General features: G+C 42.3%; 1 protein-coding gene and 1 pseudogene across 8 annotated transcripts; one reads left to right on the top strand and one right to left on the bottom strand.

Moving 5' to 3' along the window:
- The first annotated feature begins 970 nt into the window (after positions 1–970).
- Positions 971–2,459, top strand: Cdc42se1-ps1 (CDC42 small effector 1, pseudogene 1; annotated as a pseudogene).
- A 1,206-nt stretch (positions 2,460–3,665) lies between these two features.
- On the bottom strand, positions 3,666–20,746 carry Zmym1 (zinc finger MYM-type containing 1). 8 transcript variants are annotated; one of them, NM_001107983.1, is given in 8 exon segments: positions 3,667–6,026; positions 7,226–7,263; positions 7,406–7,534; positions 8,085–8,235; positions 11,254–11,428; positions 15,465–15,699; positions 16,145–16,300; positions 20,596–20,746. In NM_001107983.1, coding segments are annotated over 6 exon segments (2,988 nt in total). In that variant the 5' UTR covers positions 15,659–15,699; positions 16,145–16,300; positions 20,596–20,746; the 3' UTR covers positions 3,667–3,725.
- Between the last annotated feature and the right edge of the window lie 1,898 nt (positions 20,747–22,644).

Here is a 22,644-nt window from a genome sequence, read left to right on the forward strand (position 1 = left end):
TTAGTTTAGGATCAGTTTATATCCATCTACCAGAAAATCGAAATCATCCTAAGTTAAGAAACAGCATAGGGGTTGGGGATTTAGCTCAGTGGTAGCAAGTGCAAGGCCCTGGGTTCGGTCCTCAGAAACAGCATAGCTTAGCCAACACAGGGCACCATGGTGAGTGCACATAAGTTGTGAGTCTGAACCTTGTGACTGACCGGGAGCTAGTTTATGTTTCTGCCTCCCATGATCTCCTAAGCAGATCTTTTGAGTTTGAAGCCAGCCAGGGCTACACAAAGAAGCCCCATCTGGAAAAACCAAACCAAACCGCCTCCTGCCCCTCCCCCGCCACAAATGATAAGCTTGTAAATTCCCCACAAATAAGCAGCAGCAAAGTAAAAAGCTTTCAAGGGTTGGGGATTTGGCTCAGTGGTAGAGCACTTGCCTAGCAAGTGCAAAGCCCTGGGTTCGGTCCCCAGCTCCGAGAAGAAGAAAAAAAAAAAAAAAAAAGAAAAAAGGAAAAAAAAGGATGCTTTCATTCAATGTGCAAAGACAACCTGCTGACCCCCCGCCCCCACACAGCCACTACGTGATCCTGGCTATCTGGGAACCAGCTCTGTAGATCAACATGGCCTCTTGCTTAGAGGGCTCTGCCTCCCCAGTGCTGGGATTAAAATTATGAGCCATTGTACCATTCATAGACCACCTGTTTTATATTTTGATCTTTACTAATTGTATGATTCATAACCTTTTAAAGGAGTAAATTTATTTAATGATTTATCTTCTGTGAACTGGTGTTTTGCCTTCATGTGTGTCTATGTAAGGGTATTGGATCCTCTGGAACTGGAGTTGTAGGCCATTGTGGGCTGCCATGTAGGTGCTAGGAATTGAATCCAGGGTTCTCTGCAAGAGTAGTCAGTGCTCTTAACTACTAAGCAATCTCCTGAGCCCCCCTAAAACTTGCTTCTTAGGCTACTGAGAGCACCAAATGCAATTTGCAAAGTACCAAGTACGTAATAGGCATTTGACAAAGATACCTACCTATTCCACTTTCCAGAAGGGGTGTGAGAGAGAACAACCAAATATGGGGATGAGGGGAGAAATCCACTATCTTGAATCTGAGAAGATGGAAATTAAATAACCAAAACTAAAAACTTCATGTATGTGGTATTTTGAATATGCTTTGGTCCAGGGAGTAGCACTGTCAGGAGGTATGGGCGTGGAAGATGTGCGTCACTGTGTGGGTGGGCTCTGAGACTCCTCTGCTCAGGCTCAAGCCTCCTAGCTGCCTACAGAGGAGTCTCTTCCTAGCTGCCTTCTTTTGGCTCCTCCAGGACCAAGTCTGTTTGTATGCTGCCATGATCTCTACCATGATGATAATAGACCAGACTTCTGAAACTGTCAGCCAGCCCCAATGTTTGTCTTCGTAAGAGTTTCCTAGGTCTCATCACAGCAATAAAACCCTAACACTGGAAGAGGAAGCTGACTTCAGAGAAAAGTTCATGGCTTAAAGAACATAAAAGAAAAATCACAGTAAAAAATACGTGGAATAAACATTCAAAACAAGGTCAACAACAAGCAGCTATTAATGGGCTAGGAACTAGAAGGCAGAACAACAGTGACAGCAGTGGGACAATGTAGAACAGAGGCGGGAATGCTGGTGGGAGTGACACAATGCCTGGGGCCTGGCTGAAGGGCAAGAGGCACGAGACCTCAGGCCCTGAGTCCACTTCTAAATGTTTTCCTAGAAAAGACTTTTCTAAGTGGTACGTGACTGGGTCAGGCTTTGCTGAGTTCATCCTTGGTTTTTGTTTGTGGAGCCAGGATTTATTGGTGTAGCCTTGACAGTCCTGGGACTAGCTCTGTACATCAGGCTGGCCTGAGAGTCAGAGATCCACCTGCCCTTGCCTCCCAAGCACTGGGACTAAAGGTGTATTCTATCCTAGTTAACATGTTAAGGGCTGCTTCCCCACCATAGCAGGCACCAGCCCTAGAGCCTCAAATGGTAGAGCCCCTTCCTGCATACTGGAGTCACAGGCTCCCACACCTGAAGACAGCCTTGTCCCTGACTGACCTTCCCTCTTGCTGGACTCAGTTTGAGGTGCTGTCCTTCACTGCACAGCTAAGGATATCTAAGATTTTTACCTTTTCCAAATCCATGAAGATCAGTGAACCCAGAATGCATTACACCCAAGAGTGAGGGCTGGGTGGTTAGCAACAGAGCAAGAGACCGCTAGCAGAGACCATAGAGGATCCAACTGAACTTTGGCATAAACTGGGCTGTGGTATAGTAAAAGCCCAGGCAATGAAGATAGGATTAACCAGACAATTGGGGAACCACGGAGTTTTGTTCACATCACACCCACCTTGAGGACACGGAGGCTGGAGATGGACTTGTCGGCACAGGTGCGGCTCAGGAGTAGATGAGATCCAAGGGTAACGAAGACAGATCACGGAGCAACTCTCGGGGCGTGTAGCTCCTGTGGAATGGACTCTAGTGTTGGAGGCGCTACTCTATATGCAGCCCAGAGGAAATGCCACCTGTACCAGGTCCCTTCTATAAATTATGGCATTGGGGCTGGACTCCCTCTGCTCTGGCTTTTGGCTTCTTCTGGAGGATAAAGACAGCAGGACTGAGTGACTACCGGAGGCCCAGAATTCAGCTGAAGCTCTAAACAGCCTAGATCTGTCATGTGCCACCTACTTCTTGCCTTTACTCTTTAAACGAGGCAGGTAGCTGAGAGAACCAAAACTCAACCTGGCTTTCCTAAACTCCCTACTTCCCTGATCTCTTTCCTCTTGGCATGAGCTGATGCAGTTGTTAAGGGAAGACCAATGCCTCGTCTACCTACTCTGTATCTCAAATCTAACTCAGCCACTCCATATCTCAGCCAGTAGGTACCAGGTCCTTGTTCCAGTTAGGCAGCTAATTTTTTTTTTTTTTTTTTTTTTTTTTGCTTCTGTAGAATTATTCTCTTCCCAGCAATGGTTTTAGTTAAAAAAATTTACTTAACAGGGTTGGGGATTTAGCTCAGTGGTAGAGCACTTGCCTAGCAAGCACAAGGCCCTGGGTTCGGTCCTCAGCTCCAAAAAAAAAAAAAAAAAAAAAAAAAAAAAACCAAAAAACCAATTACTTAACAACACAGTTACTGGCTGTTATGATGGTATTACAGGACTTCCTTGGCACTGGGAACTGAATCTAGGACCTTATTTGTTCTAGGGAAGTAAGTATGTTATCACTAAGTCACAGTCCTCGGGGAGTTTGGTGGGATCCTGGGAGTGTGCTGCCGTGCCTGGTTTCTTACTAGATTTCTATATTAGAAAACTATGTTCAGGGGTTGGGGATTTAGCTCAGTGGTAGAGCGCTTGCCTAGCAAGCACAAGGCCCTGGGTTCGGTCCTCAGGTCCGGAAAAAAAAGAAAAAAACTATGTTCAACTGGACTCCAGACTCCTAATTCTCTGCTCTGTCTCCTGCACTTATCATACTATCTGGTATATAGCAGTTGCTCAGTAAATGTGTTAAATGTAGATGTGCCTAACACATCATCTGTCAACTGCAATACTTTAAAAGAGAAAAATGAGGTAAGATGGTCAGTCACAAGAGCTTACGAATTCAAGACTAGCCTAGGCTACACAGTAAGATCCCTATCTATCTCAAAGAACCTCCAACAAACAAAACTTCGTTAGGATTCTAATAAAACCACAGAATTCTTTTTAATTGAGCTCAAAGTTGCAAGTTTGTCTTATTTATCTTTCATTTGACTAATGAACTTTTCAACCATTCCCGTGAGTCTTTCAGGTTCCATCAATTTATTTACCAGTTCCTGCTCAACAGCTATCAGAGCAAGGCTACTGAGCTTCTCTTGCCCCGTGGTACGAAGTAAGTATGCTTTAAGATGAGGCAGTGTGGAAAATGACTTCTCATTATTTGCTGAAGTAATTGGCCAAGATAAAGCAATATGCAACAGTTTTGTGATACAAGGAATATTATTGTGGAGACCGTGCTGAATAAACAGACAGCCCAGGTCAATGAAGCTTAAGGAACCATTCCGTGTGACGAAGTTGAGACTTGCATACTGCCGGTAAAATCTTAGCTCAGGGATGATGTCTGCATCAAGTTTATAGAATTCCTGGATGTGCTTGGCTGTGGCTTCATTTAATGGTTCATTCCACTTGAGTAACAGCTCGGAAATTTGTTTCATTTTGCAATAGTCAAACTCTGAAAAATATAACTTTAAGCTTTTTAATACAGTATCCAAACCTTGGTAGTAAATATTAATTTTATATTGTTCATCTGCTGAAGTAGGAAAAATCATATGCTCTGAGTTGCAGGGATCTACTGTTCTTTGAATTTTTCTTCTTTTTTGAAAAGAGGGTTTCTCAATATCAAAACCCTTGCTGGTTATCTTTTTACTTATTTCATCTGCTCCATCCCAGATAGTTTTAAAATATGTATCATTCCTTTCAGAAGATAAACACTCCAAAATCGCTTCTATTTTTGAAAACAAAGAAAAAATGTCTACAGTTTCACTTTGAAACTCTCTAGAAAGAATCCCTGTAATACTGAGTATTCGATAAAGAAATTTCAAACAAAATATAAACTCAAACTTGGTAACCATCGCCAACAAATCTTCCAGCTCCGCAGCCACGCCTGTGCCTGAGGAGTGGCGCGACACGGACTCCAGCATTCCCACGATCTCTGGAAGGCAGTCTGTCACAGCCAGTAACAAGTGGTCGTGGGCTGGCCAACAGGACTGCGATGCGTGCTTTTTACAAGTCTTATTCAGACTTAGCTTACACACGGTCTGCAAACTTGCCAACATTTCTCCAGACACACGGACAGTGTTGAACAAAGAGCCGAGCGTGTTTAGCGCACTGCGGAGCTCCTTCACCTCCTTACAAAAGCTAAGCACGGCTAACTCAAAAAAATGTGCATGACAATGCACATACAGAACTCTTGGCTCTTCCTTCTTGAATTCTGTTACAACCTCATTCAGTTTTACCCTAAAATTTGTGGCACTATCATAGGCTTGGCCGCATATTTTATTAAAGTCAACTCCGACCTGCTGCAGGTAAGCTTTGATACGCCTGTGTACATGGGCCCCAGTCACCTCCTCAGCAGTAACGAACCCCAGGAACCGCTCTTTAACGAAGACAGCACTTGGCAATTTTTGTGCATACCTCACACACACAGAAAGCTGTCTCTCAGCACCACTGCCAGCTACCTCCTCACAGATTATTGAAAAGGCTGAGGAGGCGTTGATCTCACTCACGATGTCTTGCAACATTTCACCCTTTATTATTTCAATAATCTCCTCCTGGACAAGAGTACTACTATAGAAGTCAATGTGTGAACTCATAAGCCGAGACACCTCTCCTTTATCTCTTGCTCTAATCTCTAGTAATTCCAAAAAATTGCCTTTATTAATGGACGAAATAGACTGGTCATTTCCTTTTAAGAGCAAGCACTGTTTTCCAAGAAATAAAATGTTCTCAATGACGAGCTGTAGGTACTTTTTATTTCCTTCAATCTGTTTTGAATAAACAGATGAATCGTTATGTGGAACGGCATCGAGAAACTGGCATTGCCTCCAAAATCGCAGGGACTTTAAGTGCCCTTCGCTTTCTTCATGCCGTCTGAAATTTTCCAGCATTCTCTCCCAGTCAGCAGCAGCTCCTTTGGTTGCAAAAGCTTCTCTCCGACAGCTGACTTTTTTCTGGTAGAACAAGTAGCAAGAATAGCAGAAAGCGATCTCATTGGCAGTACTGGGACGCAGATGCTGGGAACCTGGGCTCCACAGCTCTCCAGCAGGCTGCGGCTCACTCTTAATCTTCTGTTCTGTGGATGTAGACTTTGAGAAACATGGCTGATCATTTCCTTTCACGGATGTCATGCTATATGTAGGATCCTGGTTTGTCTCACTGTTGTTTTGGACCTCCTCACTGGGAGCAGCTTTGTCCTCACCGAGCACAGAGGAAGGCGGGGGGAGGCTTGGCTGGTCCACACTATTTCCAACACCACTGCTGGACTCACTGGCTGAGCTCTTAGGACAGAAATGGTAAAATAACACTTGTTTAAGCAGTTTTCAAACAATAAAAACATATCTATTGCAGTAACACAGTAAGATGAACGAGTTATAGTATAGGATTCTCTATAAGCAGTATTAACATAATTATTTGCCATCTAAATTCAGCATTAAATGTTTAAAGGATTTTTAGGTATATAACAGCAAAAAAATAATTTCTATTACTCAGATGACTAGAACTATTTATTCAAAAGGAAACTGGGCATGGTGGGCGCACATCTTTAATTCCAGCACCGCTGAGCCATCTCTCCAGCCCATGAGATTGTCTTAAAAACAATTAATTGTGGGGCTGGAGAGATGGCTCAGCGGTTAAGAGCACCCGACTACTCTTCCAGAGGTCCTGAGTTCAATTCCCAGCAACCACATGGTGGCTCACAACCATCTGTAAAGAGATCCGATGCTCTCTTCTGGCGTATCTGAAGACAGCTACAGTGTACTTGTATTTAATAAATGAATAAATCTTTAAAAAAAAAAAACAATTAATTGTGGGCTGGAGAGATGGCTCAGTGATTAAGAGCACTGAGGTCCTGAGTTCAACTCCCAGCAACTACATGATGACTCACAACCATCTGTAATGGGATCTGATGCCCTCTTCTGCTGTGTCTGAAGACAGCGACAGTGTACTCATATACATTAAATAATAATTAAAAAAGAAACAAGCAGAAAAGACCCTCAGATAAAAATGTAACAATACTTTAAAATTAATTTGGGTTTTTAGAGTTTTCTTTATCATATGTAGATGTTTTACCTGCATGTATATCTGTGCACTACTAGTGTGTCCACTGCCTGCAGGGGCCAACAGAAGGCTTCTCGGATCCCCCGAAACTGGAGTCACAGACAGTTGTGGGCTGTCTCATGGGTGGCTGGGGACTGAACCCAGGTCCTCTGAAAGAGCAGCTAGTGTTCTTAACTGCTGAGCTATCTCTCCAGCCACAATACTTTATGGCATATATATGTGTATAAAAACCTATCTATGTATGAAAAGACATATACACACGGGGTTGGGGATTTAGCTCAGTGGTAGAGCGCTTGCCTAGCAAGCGCAAGGGCCTGGGTTCGGTCCCCAGCTCTGAAAAAAAGAAAAAAAAAAGAAAAAAAAAAAAGACATATACATACAAAATCTGTTTCAGATTTTAAAAAATCAGGATAAAACTTACGTTCACAATGACATTTGTAGGTACAGAAGAAAGTGTACCTGTTGAAACAAATTAAAGCACATATTCAAGATTTTATACTTTAACAGTACCATAAGCTCACACAGCTTATTTCATATCAGGAAACAGACAGACAGATTCAACAATATGGCAAAACACTGTTTATATCAAATGTCTGTTTACCTTGTAAGAGATCAGTATTCACGACCAGGTCAGCACGATTGTTTACTAATGACATTATACTGCTTATGACTGGGTATTTCTTAGGACAGACATTCTCTTTTGAAGCACTGTGCACCATGGAAACATTAACTGACAAAAGTAAACAAAAATCATTGTTATAATCAAGCAGAAAATACTGTCTAGTAGTGGTTTTGTGCTGAGGGTTATAAATCAGTGGGAGAGTGTTTGCCCACCATCACACTTGGAGGGCATCGAGCCCGGGGTCTCAGGCACGCTGGGCAAGCAGTCTGACAACTGAGCTATATTACCAGTATGTTTGGATTTTTTTTTTCTTTTTTTTTTTTTTTTTCCTTTTTTTCGGAGCTGGGGACCGAACCCAGGGCCTTGCGCTTCCTAGGTAAGCGCTCTACCGCTGAGCTAAATCCCCAACCCCTTTGGATATTTTTAAAAAATAAAGATTATTTTATTTGTGAGGTGAATGTTGTTGCATGGGTGCTAGGATTTGAACTTAGGTCCCTCATGACTGAGCAGCAAGCATTCTTAATTGTTAAGACATCTCTCCAGCACTCATTTGGAATTTCAAGTTACTTTAATATGGAAGCTAATCAAAACTATAAATTAAAAGCAAAGCGTAGCTATATTCCAGTACATAGCACAACTTGAGGCTGTTAAGGATTACCTGAAGAAGATTCCATCACAGCACTGTTGTATGAAGAAAAACAAACAGAGCAGAAAATCTCTAGGTTCCCCAAGTCATTAGTAATCACAATCATCTCATCTGATAGTTTCAGTGATTTGCAAGGAAAAGATCTAAGTATTCTGGGTGGTTTCTGTTTAAAGATTAAAAATAATATTCATATTTCTGATACATCATATGCAATACTAAAAACACTTTAACTGCTTTCAGCTGAAATATTATAAACAGTAACAATTCTTTACATTTCAGAGTACAGGCTACAAAACCACATGAGGCAATTCGATAAGCTTATCTGAAAACTACTCTTATTTAACAGCTACGGTAATGGCAATGAAAAGAGAGGCCACCAAAGCAGCTTATTATCCCAGGCAACTAGAGCATACTGAGTAAGAATGCAGAGTAGTGTTGTCCTTGAATATGAGCCCTTGCACACAGGGCTAATGAGAAAGAAAGGGTACTTAATATCTACTATAGGATACCGGGGCAGTACCTATCCCTCTAGGAAGAGGTCCTCAACCTTCCTACTGCTGTGACTCGTTAACATAGCTCCTCACGTTGTGGTAACTCCCAACGATATTATTTCATTGCTACTTCATAACTGGAATTTTGCTACTGTTATGAATCATAATGTAAATATCTGATATATAGGATAACTGAAATATGACCTCCAAAAGGATCAAGAACCCACAGGTTGAGAACCGCTGCTCTAGGCTAAGTTCAGGGTAGAATCACAAGCATAGCTGGGTGTGGTGGTGCATTCCTTTAATTCCAGCTCAGAAGCTGAGGCAGGTGGAGCTCTATGAGTTCAGAGGCCAGCCTAGTTTACATAGTGAGCTCCAGGACAGCAAAGCCTACATAGACAGACCTTGCCTTAAAGGATTAACACCTCTCCCCCTGAAAACCAAACACATTCCTATTGTGAGAAAGCAGCATACAAAGAGGAAGCAGAACACAGCAAGTTCAGTAAGAACAGGGGACAAAGGGAAGGCTGTAGACTGAGGGTTTCACCCTCGTCTTTCTATATCACTGAATGCAACGGTGGAACACACCTGCTTTTTGATACACAGTGCAAAAAAACTAAAAATACATAGCGTTTCTTTTCTGTGGAGTCCAGAATATCAATAGAAGAGGCAAGAAATTGGCTGGAAAGATGGTTCCGTAGTTAAGAGCACTTCCTGCTCTTTCAGAGGACCCAGGTAGTTTCCGAGTGCCCGTGCTGAGTCACGTACTATCTATCCCCTGTGATTCCTGCCCCAAGAATATGACACCTTCTTTTGCTTCCATGGGCACCTGCATAAATGTGCAAGCACACACCTATGCACATAAGTGGAAACAAAGAAATCCTCCAAAGTTCTATTTATTTATTTGCATGTGTATGGGAATGTACAATATCATTCGTGCAAGTCAGAGTCAGCTCACTCTTTCCTTCTACCACGTGGGTCCTGAGGATTGTGCTCAGGTTGTCAGGTTTTTTTATGGATGAGTGTTCTGCTTGAATGTATGTACACACCATTTACATGCAATTCCTGCAGTATCTACAAGAGGGCACCAGATCCCTGGACTTAGGGTTCTAGGTAGTTAATGAGCATCATACAGGCACTAGGTATCGAACTGAACCCCCTGGATCTTAAGTGCTGAGCCATCATTCCAGCTCCTAAATAAATTAATCTTAAAAAAAAAAAGAAAGAGGGGTTGGGGATTTAGCTCAGTGGTAGAGCGCTTGCCTAGGAAGCACAAGGCCCTGGGTTCGGTCCCCAGCTCCGGGGAAAAAAAAAAAAAAAAAAAAAAAAAAAAAAGAAAAGGAAGCGCAAGGCCCTGGGTTCGGTCCCCAGCTCCGAAAAAAAGAACCAAAAAAAAAAGAAAGAACAAGCCAGGCATGGTGGTACACACTTTAAATCTAATAACTAAACTTGAGTTTCAGGTTAGCCTGTTCTACAGAGACAGTTCTAGCCAAGGCCACAGAGAGAGAAACCCTGTCTTGAAAATTTAGAGGGGGTGGGGCACAGGAAAATTTTCATTTTAGTCTTTTATTAATATGACTTTTTTTTCTTTGAGACAAGTAACTCTGGTTGGTCTGGAACTTGGTTATACAGACTGGCTGACTTCACTGAGATCTGCCTGACTCTGCCTCCAGACCACCTGGCTCCTCGTCCTGTTAGTAAAACATAAAATGCTCCTGAATTCTGCTCACAGAGAGAGTCCCTTTCTTTTTTTTTTGGTTCTTTTTTTCGGAGCTGGGGACCAAACCCAGGGCCTTGCGCTTCCTAGGCAAGTGCTCTACCACTGAGCTAAATCCCCAACCCCCAGAGGCCCTTTCTTTTGCATATGCTAGGGGTTGAACATAGATGCTAAGCAATACGCTCTACCACTGAGCTGTGTTTCCAACTCACAGACACATTCTGCAGGTAGCACTCGACAGTTCAAGACACTCTGACGGCACCAGCCTCACTGACAATGTCATCTAGTCAGGAAAAGAATCAGGGCACACTCGACCATGGTTACCAAAGGAGTTGCTAGAGATTTTGATTTCTTGATATTCTGATGTATTCAGTATGAGTAATATAGTATTGTTTTTCAAGATACGGTTATCCCTGTAGTTCTGGCTGTTCTGAAACTCACTCTGTAGACCAGACTGACCTCAAACTCAGAGATCTGCCTGCCTATGTCTCTCAAACACTAGGATTATGTATTACTACATTACTAAACATCATGTAACAATCAAGATAAATATTCATCCTGATTCATAAAAAGGTATCAAACCATAAACTGTGTTCATCTCATTTAGTCCACAAAAGAAGGATGACTTATCTGTTCTCAGGAGCACCCAAATGTCTTTTTCATGTTCATTAACCATCAATCAAAGAGTTTCCCCAATGACAGCAAACACGGACTAGCTGGGGACAGAGCTCTTTCTGCTCACCCGCTTCTACCCGTGAGTATTCTTTGCACTACTCAAGTAAGGACACTGCTTCCCCCTGAAGTATGTGGGACAGGTTAGAGACCACAGCTCTCACACCAGTTCACAACGGAACTTGTTAGCAGAATAAAAATGTAAAAGGTAGGCTTTACTGCAAAGACTAAAACAACAGCAACAAAGGACATTTAAGCAGAATGACAAGAATTCTAGATGTTAAAAACGATAGAAACTTACAGTGGATGTCCTCTGACACATGCTGCACTTAGGCAAAGTGCTCTCAGTATATACGGTAACACATGGCTTTCGTTTTTCTTCATATGATGTAAGACAAGACTGGCTACAAAAGTTTTTGTTACAACTGCTATCCTCCAATCGGACGCTCTTCATATCCTTTAGATTTAAAATGTCTCTAAAAACAAACAATAAATGCTTGTTAATGGAACAATAAATATATATAGTAACTCATGAGTTTCTGTGAGTATACATGAAGGGCCCAGAGCAGGGCATTTGGGCACCTTCCCCTCTTGCTCTCTGAATTGTCCTGACCCAGTTTCTCACTGAACTGAGAGCAAGAGTCATTGTTTGAGCTATGCTGGTTGGGCAGTGAGCTCTTGGGATCCTTCTGCCATGCATTTACTGTAAAACAAAACAAGGCAATTTAGTTCCAGAAATTAAGAATGGTGTCAATAAAACAACATTTTCAAGTTATTTTAATTTGAATTTTGACAATTCCCAGCACCCACATGGCAGCTCACAACTGTCTGTAATTCTTGTTTCAGGGGATCCAGTGCGCTCTTCTGAACTCCAGGGGCAATGCATGCACTTCGATACACAGACATAAAGGCAATCAAGAGAATACGCTTGAATATGGGTGTGACTGTCCTAGTTTGCTTCTACTGTTATGAACCAGGTCTACTGACTGTAACCAGCAAAGAAAAAATTTATTTCCTCTTATAACTCCCAGGTCATAATCCATCACTGAAGGAAGGGCAGGAATTGAAATAGAGACCAGAGGAATCTGCTTCTTGGCTGACTGCCCATAGCTTGCCTAACCTTTCTTAAGACAACACAGGACCACATGCCCAAGGATGGCACCACTCAGAGTGGGGCAGGTCATCCCACAACAATCATAGATCAAGAAAATGCCCTTGTCTACAGGCCAATCTGATGGAGGCATTTTCTCAATTGAGGTTCTCTCCCTCAGGTGACCCTTTTGTGTCAGGTTGAGAGAAACCAACCAGCACAGTCATACAAGGAGACATGGCACAAAACACTGCCATGTTTATCAGTAGTTGACTGCTGTCTCTAGACAAAGTATACAGAAAATCTGAGTAATAATAGCCTTAGCTATCTTTTTCATAAATCATATTTTTGAGACTATATGCTAAACTATTTTGAGAAGGGGACATCAGGCAGATATTTTCTGGAAAATGAAGGAAGACTGCCATTTCAAGGTAAACAACTCACAGTATTTACTACCAAACTTTTAAGTAAAAACTAGAGAAGGGGGCTGGAGAGATGGCTCAGTGGTTAAGAACACTGACTGCTCTTCCAGAGGTCCTGAGTTCAATTCCCAGCAACCACATGGTGGCTCACAACCATCTGTAATGGGATCTGATACCCTCTTCTGTTGAGTCTGATGATAGCTATAGTGTACTCATAAACATAAAATAAACAATTCTTTTAAAAAAATTTAGAAAGGGCTGGAGAGATGGTTCAGCTGTTGAGAGCACTGACTGGTCTTCCAGAGGACCTGGGTTCAATTCCCAGCACCCACATAGCAGCTCACAACTATCTGTAACTAACTCCACAATCTGACACCCTCATACACCTTCACATAGACACAGATGCAAAACACCAATGCACATAAAATAAAAATAAAGAAAGAAAGAAAGATTAGAAATTATTTTAGGAAACCTGTATCTGACATCTCTAGCTTAATCAATTTATATTGACAGCTTTTCTGAAGAGATTGGCAGGGATTTTAAAAATATGTTCTAGTTTTAACTCTCTCATGAATTGTTTTATTTTCTGTGGTAGGTAAGTATAAATATATCCGATAGTAAAAGTGTTCAGGTCCAATGGGAGGTTTCACAGCTTCCATTCTCAATGGCTACTGCACCTGTACACAGTACACTGAGTTGGATACTCTTCGGGTCTGGTTAATGTTGGTGTGTGATTTTTTTTTTTTTCCTTTTTCTTTTTTTCGGAGCTGGGGACCGAACCCAGGGCCTTGTGCCACTGAGCTAAATCCCCAACCCCCCCCCTTTTTTTAATATAATGAAGCTTAAAATTCAAAAGAAAAGAAAGAAAAAAAGCTAACCATGTTAGAAGGATCCTTACAGTTATCTAAAAATATCAGTGTATGGTGTCAACTGGCCTGTAAATACATTAAACATTATTGACGAGGCCTGTTTTGGACCAGAACGATTTGTCTTCAGAATTTCTTTTTATTTCCAATACTAAAGTATGGAAAGAATTCTTCTTAAACGTATCTTAATAGTTTTCAATAAAAAGTCTCTTTGTAATATTTTAAATGTCATCTTCAAAGTTATCCTTCATTTTGCTTCATTAAACAGAAACATTAAATATCAGCTAAAGATATTAAATCATTGCTAAAATAAGAAGCCTTAAAAATGACTTAAAATTTTGGTACTTCAGTCAGGCAGTGGTGCACACATTTAATCCCAGCACTCAGGAGGCAGAGGTAGGTGGAGCTCTGTGAATTTGAGGCCAGCCTGGTCTGCAGAGCAAGTCCCTGGATTGCCAGGGGTACCCAGAGAAACCCTGTCTGAGAAAACCAAAAGACGCCATGGAATGTGAAATTTTTTAAAAGTCTCAATAAAAGGGCTGCAGAGAGGGCTCAGTGGTTCAGAGCACTGCTGCTCTTCCAGAGGATCTGAGTTCAATTCCCAGCAACCACATGGTGGCTCACAACCATCTTTAACTACAGCTCCAGAAAACAGAATGTCTTATTCCAATTTCCCCAGGCGCCAGGCAGGCATGTGGCACATATATAAACATGCAGGCAAAACACCAAAACATGCAAAAGAAAATAGATTTTAAAAGTCCCAATAAAAGCATGTTATTATTATGAATAATGATGGCTTCTCCCAGTCTAAGCATGGCTATCACCTTTTAACCAAACCACGATTTCTTACATATATATGTACGTATATTCCAGAGAAGCCAATGTTGTCTATTTCTTCTCATCATACCTGATTGTTACTCCTTAAAAGAACAACTTACACAGCAAATTCTTTCTTGCATGAGTCTTTTTCAACGCCTGTGACATGTGGCAAAGCTGGGGCTGAAGAAATGTAGTGCGTATATGCTAACCATAGCAACACAGTGCCTTAACTCCTCAGGGCCTCAGTTTCCTCAAAACCAAAAGAAAAGGTCTGCACTGGGTGATCTCTACTGTCCCTTCCAGGTTTATGACTCTGCAGAAAGAGAAAGTAGACTGAAGAGAATGCCCTATGACTTACAGCCAAAGGGAAAACTGGACATAGCAGGTCCTATAGGATTGGAAAGAGCAAGGGAGAGCCAGAGGGTGGGGCAGTGCTCAAGAGCACTGGTTGCTCTTGCAGAGGACCTGTGTTTAATTTCCAGCAACCTCCATGGTGGCTCACAACTGCCTGCAACTTCAGTTTCAATGAATCAAATGCCCTCTGCAGGCACAGGATATGCATGTGGTACACAGACATATGAGTAGAGAAAACATTCATACACAAAACAAAATAAAAGAACTTTAAAGAGAAAAAGAAAACGAAAAAAGAAAAAGAAATAGAGTTCCAGAAAATAGGACCTGAAACAAAAGACAGCATTGGAAGCGCCAGCCAAATAAGGAATTGAAGTAAAGGGTCTGTGAGCCTATTAGTAAGTGTAGGTAGTGCAGTGTGGTGACACACTCCTATGGTCCCAGCACTCGGAAGGCAGAGACAGGAGGATCTCTGAGTTCAAGTCCAGCCTGTTCTCCACAGCGAACTCCTCGGTAGCCAGAGGCTACATAGTGAGACCCTCTCTCAAAACAAAAAATCTTCCACGGGAACTGGGAGCAAACATGAGAAAATCATCTCAGGTGAGTCCCTGACTCAAAAACCCAAAACCAAAACAAACCCAAGACACCAAAACCCATACTTTATCCACGTTCTGAGCATGGAAAACAGCTTATTTGATGCTCTCAATTCTCACATTTATTTAACAAAACAAACTCTAACAAAGAGATTCTCAATGCTTCTCCACCCATCCAAGTAAATTTGTGTAAACCCTTCAACCACCAAAACTACTTTTGAGTGATCTTAAAGGAACTGAAGCAGAAGCAAATTCTTTTCATTTACCCACGGTTTCCCATCCTCAGAGAAGGCGAAACACATACAATTATAACCAAAACGCTGAGCAAGATCTTTGCAGCAAAATAAAAGGCCTTGCTTTGCCTTCCGTACCTTGAGCAGTTTAAGCACATTCTTTTGAGAGGAGCTGGGGACATAGCAGGTAAAGGGCACCCATCGATGCAGAGTCTCGAGCAGAAAAGCTCAGCAGACCCTTTCCTCTGAAAAGCTGTCTGTCCCTCCTGAAAGACTCTTCTACAACTGGAACAGGAAAGCTGAGCAGCTGTGCCTGGAACTGCAGGAAGCATTTTACTCACGTCAGGTGAGAACAGAGATGTCGGCTGTGGAGCTTGAGAAACAGGAAGAAACAGAATTCTCATTTACATACATATGCACCTTTCATTTTAGAGGATACTTTGGGATATGAAAAGGAACCCACAATAGCATGATATTCAAAGGCAATTTTAGAAAGTAGACTAAATTGGCTATTTGATTGATCAAACAAAATTATGATTTAATTCTATTACCACTGCCTGAAAATGTAAGTTTCTTTTCTTCTGAATTGTAGGTTGCTGGGTTTGACAATACTCTTAAAATAGAGAATTGAAAGTAATGTACAAAGTGTACTCAAGGCAACTAGGCAATTCAACAGAAAATGGCAAATTAAATGAGAGCCTGCTGGACCCTTCATATAACTGCCCTGAGCACCGAGCTGCGGTACAATGCTGTGCGTGTTTTCTTCCCGTTCAACCAGTATTTCCCAATTGTTTAAAAAAATTTTTCTTAGGACTTACATTTAGGACTAGAAGGGTGGCTCACTGGTTAAGGGCACTTTGTTACTCTTACAGAGGACCTGGGTTCAGTTCCCAGCATCTGTAGCTCCAGCATCAAGAGATGCAACCCCAGCTTCCGGCCTCCTCCAGCTCTCGCATACATGTGGTGTGTTGAAACTCACACAGGCACACGTAAAAAGTGAAAGTTCTAACAATTACATTTAGTGAGTGCGTGCGTGCGTGTGTGTGTGTGTGTGTGTGTGTGTGTGTGTGTGTGACTGTGCTCATGACTCATGGCATATGTGGGGAAGTCCATCTTGGCCATTAATCTCAGGCTGGCAGGTTTGACCGCAAACACCTTTACTCACCAAGACATTTTTCCAAGTTCTCAAAAAAGGTTTTTTGGTTTTTTTTTTTTATTTCATTTATTTATTTGTTTCGGGGGTGGTGGTGGTAAGGGTACAAACACACATACCAAGACAACCTACAGAAGTTCATTCTCTTCTTATACCTTGTAGGGCCTGGGGATCAAACAGGTTATCAGAATTGGAGGCAAGAGCCTTTACCCTGAGCGGTCTCACTTGCCCTTTCTTCACAGTATCCTTACATTAAAAAAAAAAAATATATATATATATATATATATCCAAACATATATATCCAAAAACAGGAGACCTTGGAAGTCAGAGGAAGGAAGATAAGGAGTTCAAGGGAACTGTGAGCAACATGATACCCAGTTTCAACCCACTGTCCACCCCCAGACCAAAACCAAACATACAGCAATCGCTCCCTATTAGAATGAGTTACCAGCAATGAATGAACCACACCCCAAAAATATTTCCTGGAAAAATCTGAAGGTAACAATATTCCCCCCCACCTTTCTTACTGAAGCTCTGGGTATCCTGGAACGCACAGATCCAACTGTCTCTGCTTCCTAAAGGCTGGAGATAAGCAAGCCAACTCTTAAGTTTTAAATTGTGTATCAAATTGTTCATTGTTCTTTGAGTTGTCTGATTGACTACTATGCTGTTTTTACTCAAGTAACTCTTTTAAAAAAAGGGGGGGGGGGGCCTGGGGATTTAGCTCAGTGGTAGAACGCTTGCCTAAGAAGCGCAAGGCCCTGGGTTCGGTCCCCAGCTCCGAGAGAAAAAAAAAAAAAAAAGATCTGAAAGAGGGACTGGAGAGAAGGCTCAGTGGTTCAGAGCACTGAAGGCTCTTCCAAAGCCCTGGACACAATTCCTAGCACCAACATGTTGGTTCATACCATCCATAACTCCAGTTCCAGAGGATCCCACACCCTACTCAGGCCATCTTGGGTACCTGTTCATACAGGCAAGAACACCCACACACATAAAATTTAAACTTCTAAAATTTAAAGCACAGGAGTGGAAATGCTGACTGTTCAGACTCTATAAAGCGAGAGCAAATTCATAAAGGGTAATCTTTAAATGAAACAGACAGGGTTTGGTACTGCCTGCATTCAGATAACCAGTGGGCTTGTGGAAGGTATTCTTCATGGATAAGGAGAACATTACAAGGGAATTTGGCTGAATCACAGTTTAACAGAAAGTTAGTATTTCAGGTGGGAATGGTGGCCCACATTTTCCCTCTCCTTTGGAGACAGGCGGGCAGATCTCTGAGTGAGACTCTGTCTTAAAAGAATGAACCCGGGGGAGGGGGATGTCTGCCCGGAAACCGGGAAAGGGAATAACACTCAAAATGTATATAAGAAATACTCAAGTTAATAATAGTAATAAAAAAAAAAAAAGAATGAACCAAGGAATGAAAGTTAGCTGATATTTTAGACGTTCTAGGTTTGGTGGCTCATGGGTATAATCACAGTTCCTGGGAGGCAGAGGCAGAAGCATCACTGAGAGTTCAAGGTCAGCCTTAGCTGCGGAGTCTTCCAGGTTAGCCTGAACTACTCTGGGAGACCCTAAGACAAACAAACAAGGTTTCTCTTTCACCATTTCTTTTGTGTACCAGAGATTTTAGTAAAATAGTTCAAAAAGGGGGAGGCGATGGCGCACAACTTTAGTCTCAGCACTCAGAAGGCAGAGGCAGGGGATCTCAGAGTTTGAGGCCAGCCTGGTCTACAGAGCAATTTCTAGGACAGCCAGGTTTACACAGAGAAACCCTGTCTCATAAAACAAACAAAAAAGACTAATGTAAAATTTTGTCATTATTCTAGATTTTGTGATTGTGTATATAGAAAACCCTAAAGAATCTTTAATTTTGGGGTTGGGGATTTAGCTCAGTGGTAGAGCGCTTGCCTAGGAAGCACAAGGCCCTGGGTTCGATCCCCAGCTCCGAAAAAAAAAAAAAAAAAAGAACCAAAAAAAAAAAAAAAAAAAAAAAAAGAATCTTTAATTTTAACAAAGTCAATATTTAAACATTTTAGGGTTTGGGGATTGAGGCCTTGGGTTTAACTGATTCTCAGCTCCAGAAATAACAAATTTTACTTCTTTGCAATAGGAACAACAACAAAAAAAAGTAAATATATGTATATGGGCTAGAGAGATGGCTTAGTGGTTAAGAGCACTGACTGCTCTTCCAGAGGACCTGAGTTCAATTCCCAGCAACCACATGGTGGCTCACAACCATCTGTAATGAGATCTGATGCCCTCTTCTGGTGTGTCTGAAGACAGCTACAGTGTACTCATATAATAAATAAATAAACAAATAAATATAAAAAAATAAATAAATCTAAAAAATCGTAAATATAACTATTTTCTATGACATACTCATCAAATGTAGGATACTATGGGATAGTCCTTTGTTTCATCCCATTGAGGGTAGTAGTAGACACCGAATACAGAAATAAACCTAATGAAAGTTGTCAAGTCTTGTAAACTAAAGTCAAAACACTGCTAAGGGGAATTAAGGAAGCTTTAAATCAATGGAAAGATATAACTGACTTACTGAAAAACTCAACCTGATTTTCCCTAAGTGAAGCAGTGGGCCAATGAAAGGAAACTATAAAGTCTACGGAACCCAGAGCAGGCAGGTATGCTGGCACGCACTAGCCTGGTGTAGAGGCAAGAACACAAAGCTAAAGGCCTAGGAGACTGAAGCAGGTATCTACCAAGGGAGCTGGAGGCCACTACAGGGAGAGAGGTACTGAAAGTTAAACAAGAACTGGACACCTGTTGTGTTTCTTCAAGATTGATACATTTCATCCACAGGGAAGCTCCTTAAAAGGTAAGCAACTCAAAAATAACTCCGAGGAATCCCTGAAACTGACCAGATTCACTAGGCCCCTACCTCCCAGAGTGAAAAACAGAGTCACTCTCAGACAAGCCAAGCTGCAAAAATAACTCTGAGATCAGACCCGCTGACCTGAAGACTAGACCAACTGAGTCACTAGGAAAGGACGCTCTCCGAACTGCTGGCAGTTCAACAGGCCAGTGCAGCGTGTTCCAGGTTCCCAGCATTTGTGAGTTGTCATCCATGCTGGGGTGCACTTTGGTTCTGCTGCTGTCTGTTCTGCTCCCGTAAGTAACCCCTCATCCATATTCCTGTAAGTAATTCCAATGAAACTCACTGGTTCACCAAGCTACTCTGGTCTGCTGTGGGCTCTTTATCTGGGGTGAACAGATGTGTGTCATGTCTCCTCAGGAAAGAGAGTCTTGTCACATACCAACCAATAAGAGAAAAAGTAATCAAATTGTCAAGTGTAGTGCTTCCTGTCTGTAATCCCAGCACTCAGGAGATTAGACTGGAAGATTTTTTTAGAGACTCTGAAAACAAAAATAATAAAATTATGAGAAATACTTAACTGTATTATACATTACATGTTAAATATTTAGGTATCTTCAAAGCATTAACATGTAACAGTAACACAAAATGGCCATTTTTGATATCTGGGTTAACGTAAATTCCTTGTACTGACTGGGGTGATTATAAGTTTGCCCCAATCCCTTTTGAATTTTGGCCTAAAATTTCTTTCTTTTTCCATTTTTTGAGAATTTTTTTTTTTCTGTTTAGCCTTGGGTGTCCTTTAACTAGCACTGTAGACTAAGAGATCCAATTGCTTCTGCCTCCCTGCTAGGATTAAAGAAATGGGCAACCACCACCGGTGCTAGCTTGCAAATTTCACTCACATAACCCTACAGTTAAAACTATTTGCTGCCATCTCTCTCCAGCCCAGTGTTTTTTATTTTTTTAAACCAGGTCTCGTCAAGTAGCACTGACTGGCCTAGAACTGACTTTATGCACCAGGCTGGATTCGAACTCAAGAGAATCCCCTGCCTCTCGGATGCTGGATTAAAGGAAAGAACTAACACACCCAATTTGTTTAAGTCTGAAAAATACACTGCTTAATGGAAAGAGAGCCACAGGTGTAAACGGAAGACAGTTACAGAAAAAAGCCGCAAGAGACCAAACGCACCAAGCTCAGTCACCGTACAGAGGCCAGGACGCCAAGAAGCCTGGAAGCCGGGGTCACGACTCTCTCGACACTGTGGGCTTCCCACCTGTCGCGTCACCCTCCTCAGGACCGGAAAAACGCCACCTCTCTCTGGAAAAGCGGCCCTGAGCGACTCCACGAGGACGGATAATCTATCACCAACCCAGCGGCGGGAAGCGCCCACTCGGGTTTCGCAGTGCAAACAACCACGCCGGCTCCGCCCCTCTCCCGGAAGCCTTTGCGGCTGAGCATGCGCAGCGAAGCTCGTCTGGGGGAGGGTGGCCTAAACTGGAGAAGTGGACAGGGCGGGGCAGCGGGGTTATTCTTAGGCTATCTTTGGTGTCACCTTTTGCTGCCTGTTTTTCGTGGTTTTTGTTTTTGTTTTGTTTTTGTTTGTTTGTTTTTTTGAGACAGGGTCTGGGAACTCCAGGCTGGTCTCGAATACAAAGAGATTCTCCTGACTCTGCTTCCCTAGTGCTGGTATTAAGGAAACATATCACCACACGGGCATATTTGGGTCCTTAAAGGCTAATGCAAAGCAGGAGTGAGGGCACAGGCCTGTAAGATGAAGGCATGTGGTTAAAAGTTCAAAACTAACCTTATCTTACCCTGCGGAACAACAACAACAACATCAACAACGATGACGACGAAAGCTGCTGGGTTGGCAACGAGATAACAGCCTATTAAGGAGTTTACTGCAAAGTCTGACTAGCAGGGTTCTGTCACTGGAATCCGTTCAGTGGAAGAAGAGAACCGATACCCACAAGTTGCTCTTTGACCTCCACAGTGCGCACACAAACACAATGAATAAACATATTCATGCATATATAAATAAAAATTAAGGGCTAGTGCAACATTAGTGATTCAGATGTTAAATTACAACTTTAAAAACATGGTTGTAGGGGTTGGGGATTTAACTCAGCGGTAGAGCGCTTGCCTAGCAAGCGCAAGGCCCTGGGTTCGGTCCCCAGTTCCGGAAAAAAAAAAAAAAAAAAAAAAAAAAACCAAAAAACCCCCATGGTTGTAAATACAGTTTCAGAAAAAGAGGAATGAAAAAGTAGGGACAGAGGGGTATAGCTAAAGAATTAAGTAGGGAGCAAATAATTTTGATTATTTCTAAGTCAAAATAGTAAAGAAAAATATACATAAAATTTAATTTATTCACCTTGTTTTTGACCATAACGTCAATCTACCTTTTTTTTTTTTTTTTTTTTTGAGACAGGATTTCTCTGTGTTGCCCTGACTGTTCTGGAACTCACTCCGTAGACCAGGCTGGACTCAAACTCAGAATCTCTGGCCTCCAAGACTGGCTATGGCCCCTTCCTTCCTTCCTTCCTTCCTTCCTTCCTTCCTTCCTTCCTTCCTTCCTTCCTTCCCTCCCTCCCTCCCTCCCTCCCTCCCTCCTTCCTTCTTTCCTTTAAGACAGATCACAGTGTAGACTGGCCTAGAGCTCACAGAGATCTGCCTATTTCTGCCTTCTGAGTGCTTGGAATTAAAGGTATAGCCTTCACTGCCCGAGGCCCCCACCCTCCACCCCCACTCCCCACCCCCCACCCCTGTTTTGTTTTTTAACTGCTGGAGATTCCTGTAGATAATCTGAGTCATTGGTTCACCAAGTTAAACTTCGGTGGCATCGGTGCTTTGGTCTGTTGTGGGTTCCCTGTCTGGGGTGAGTAGATGTGTGTTTGCATCTCCCCAGGAAAAGTTCTGTCACATGACAGCATCTTCTCCGTTTGCTAAGACAAGAGAAGTGGCTTTCTCTGTAGGGTTTATGAGCTCTCCAGTCCAAGGTTTTGAGGGTGTTTTCAGGACCTGGCATGAGTTCTTTTCTGTAGAGTAGAGATCAAATCCAATCAGAAAGCAGTTGGCTAACCCCATGACAGAGTTGCTATCACAGTGGGCTCTTCTTCCCTGGCTGGTTGATAGAGGTTTACGTTGGATTTACATCTTGAAGACCGTTGATGGAAACTCCCCCTCTGAAATTTACATAGTACTTTCTAGCACCATGAGGCCAAGCCAGCAGGGAGGAAGCTCCCAGTCCAGTTCCAACTCTATTTTTTTGTTTGTTTGTTTCTTACAAACAAGGCATGTGGGTAGCCTCTTAAGTAACAGGGTC

The sequence above is a fragment of the Rattus norvegicus genome, chromosome 5 (assembly GCF_021556685.1).
Source record: "Rattus norvegicus strain SHRSP/BbbUtx chromosome 5, alternate assembly SHRSP_T2T, whole genome shotgun sequence".
Lineage (NCBI taxonomy): Eukaryota > Metazoa > Chordata > Mammalia > Rodentia > Muridae > Rattus > Rattus norvegicus.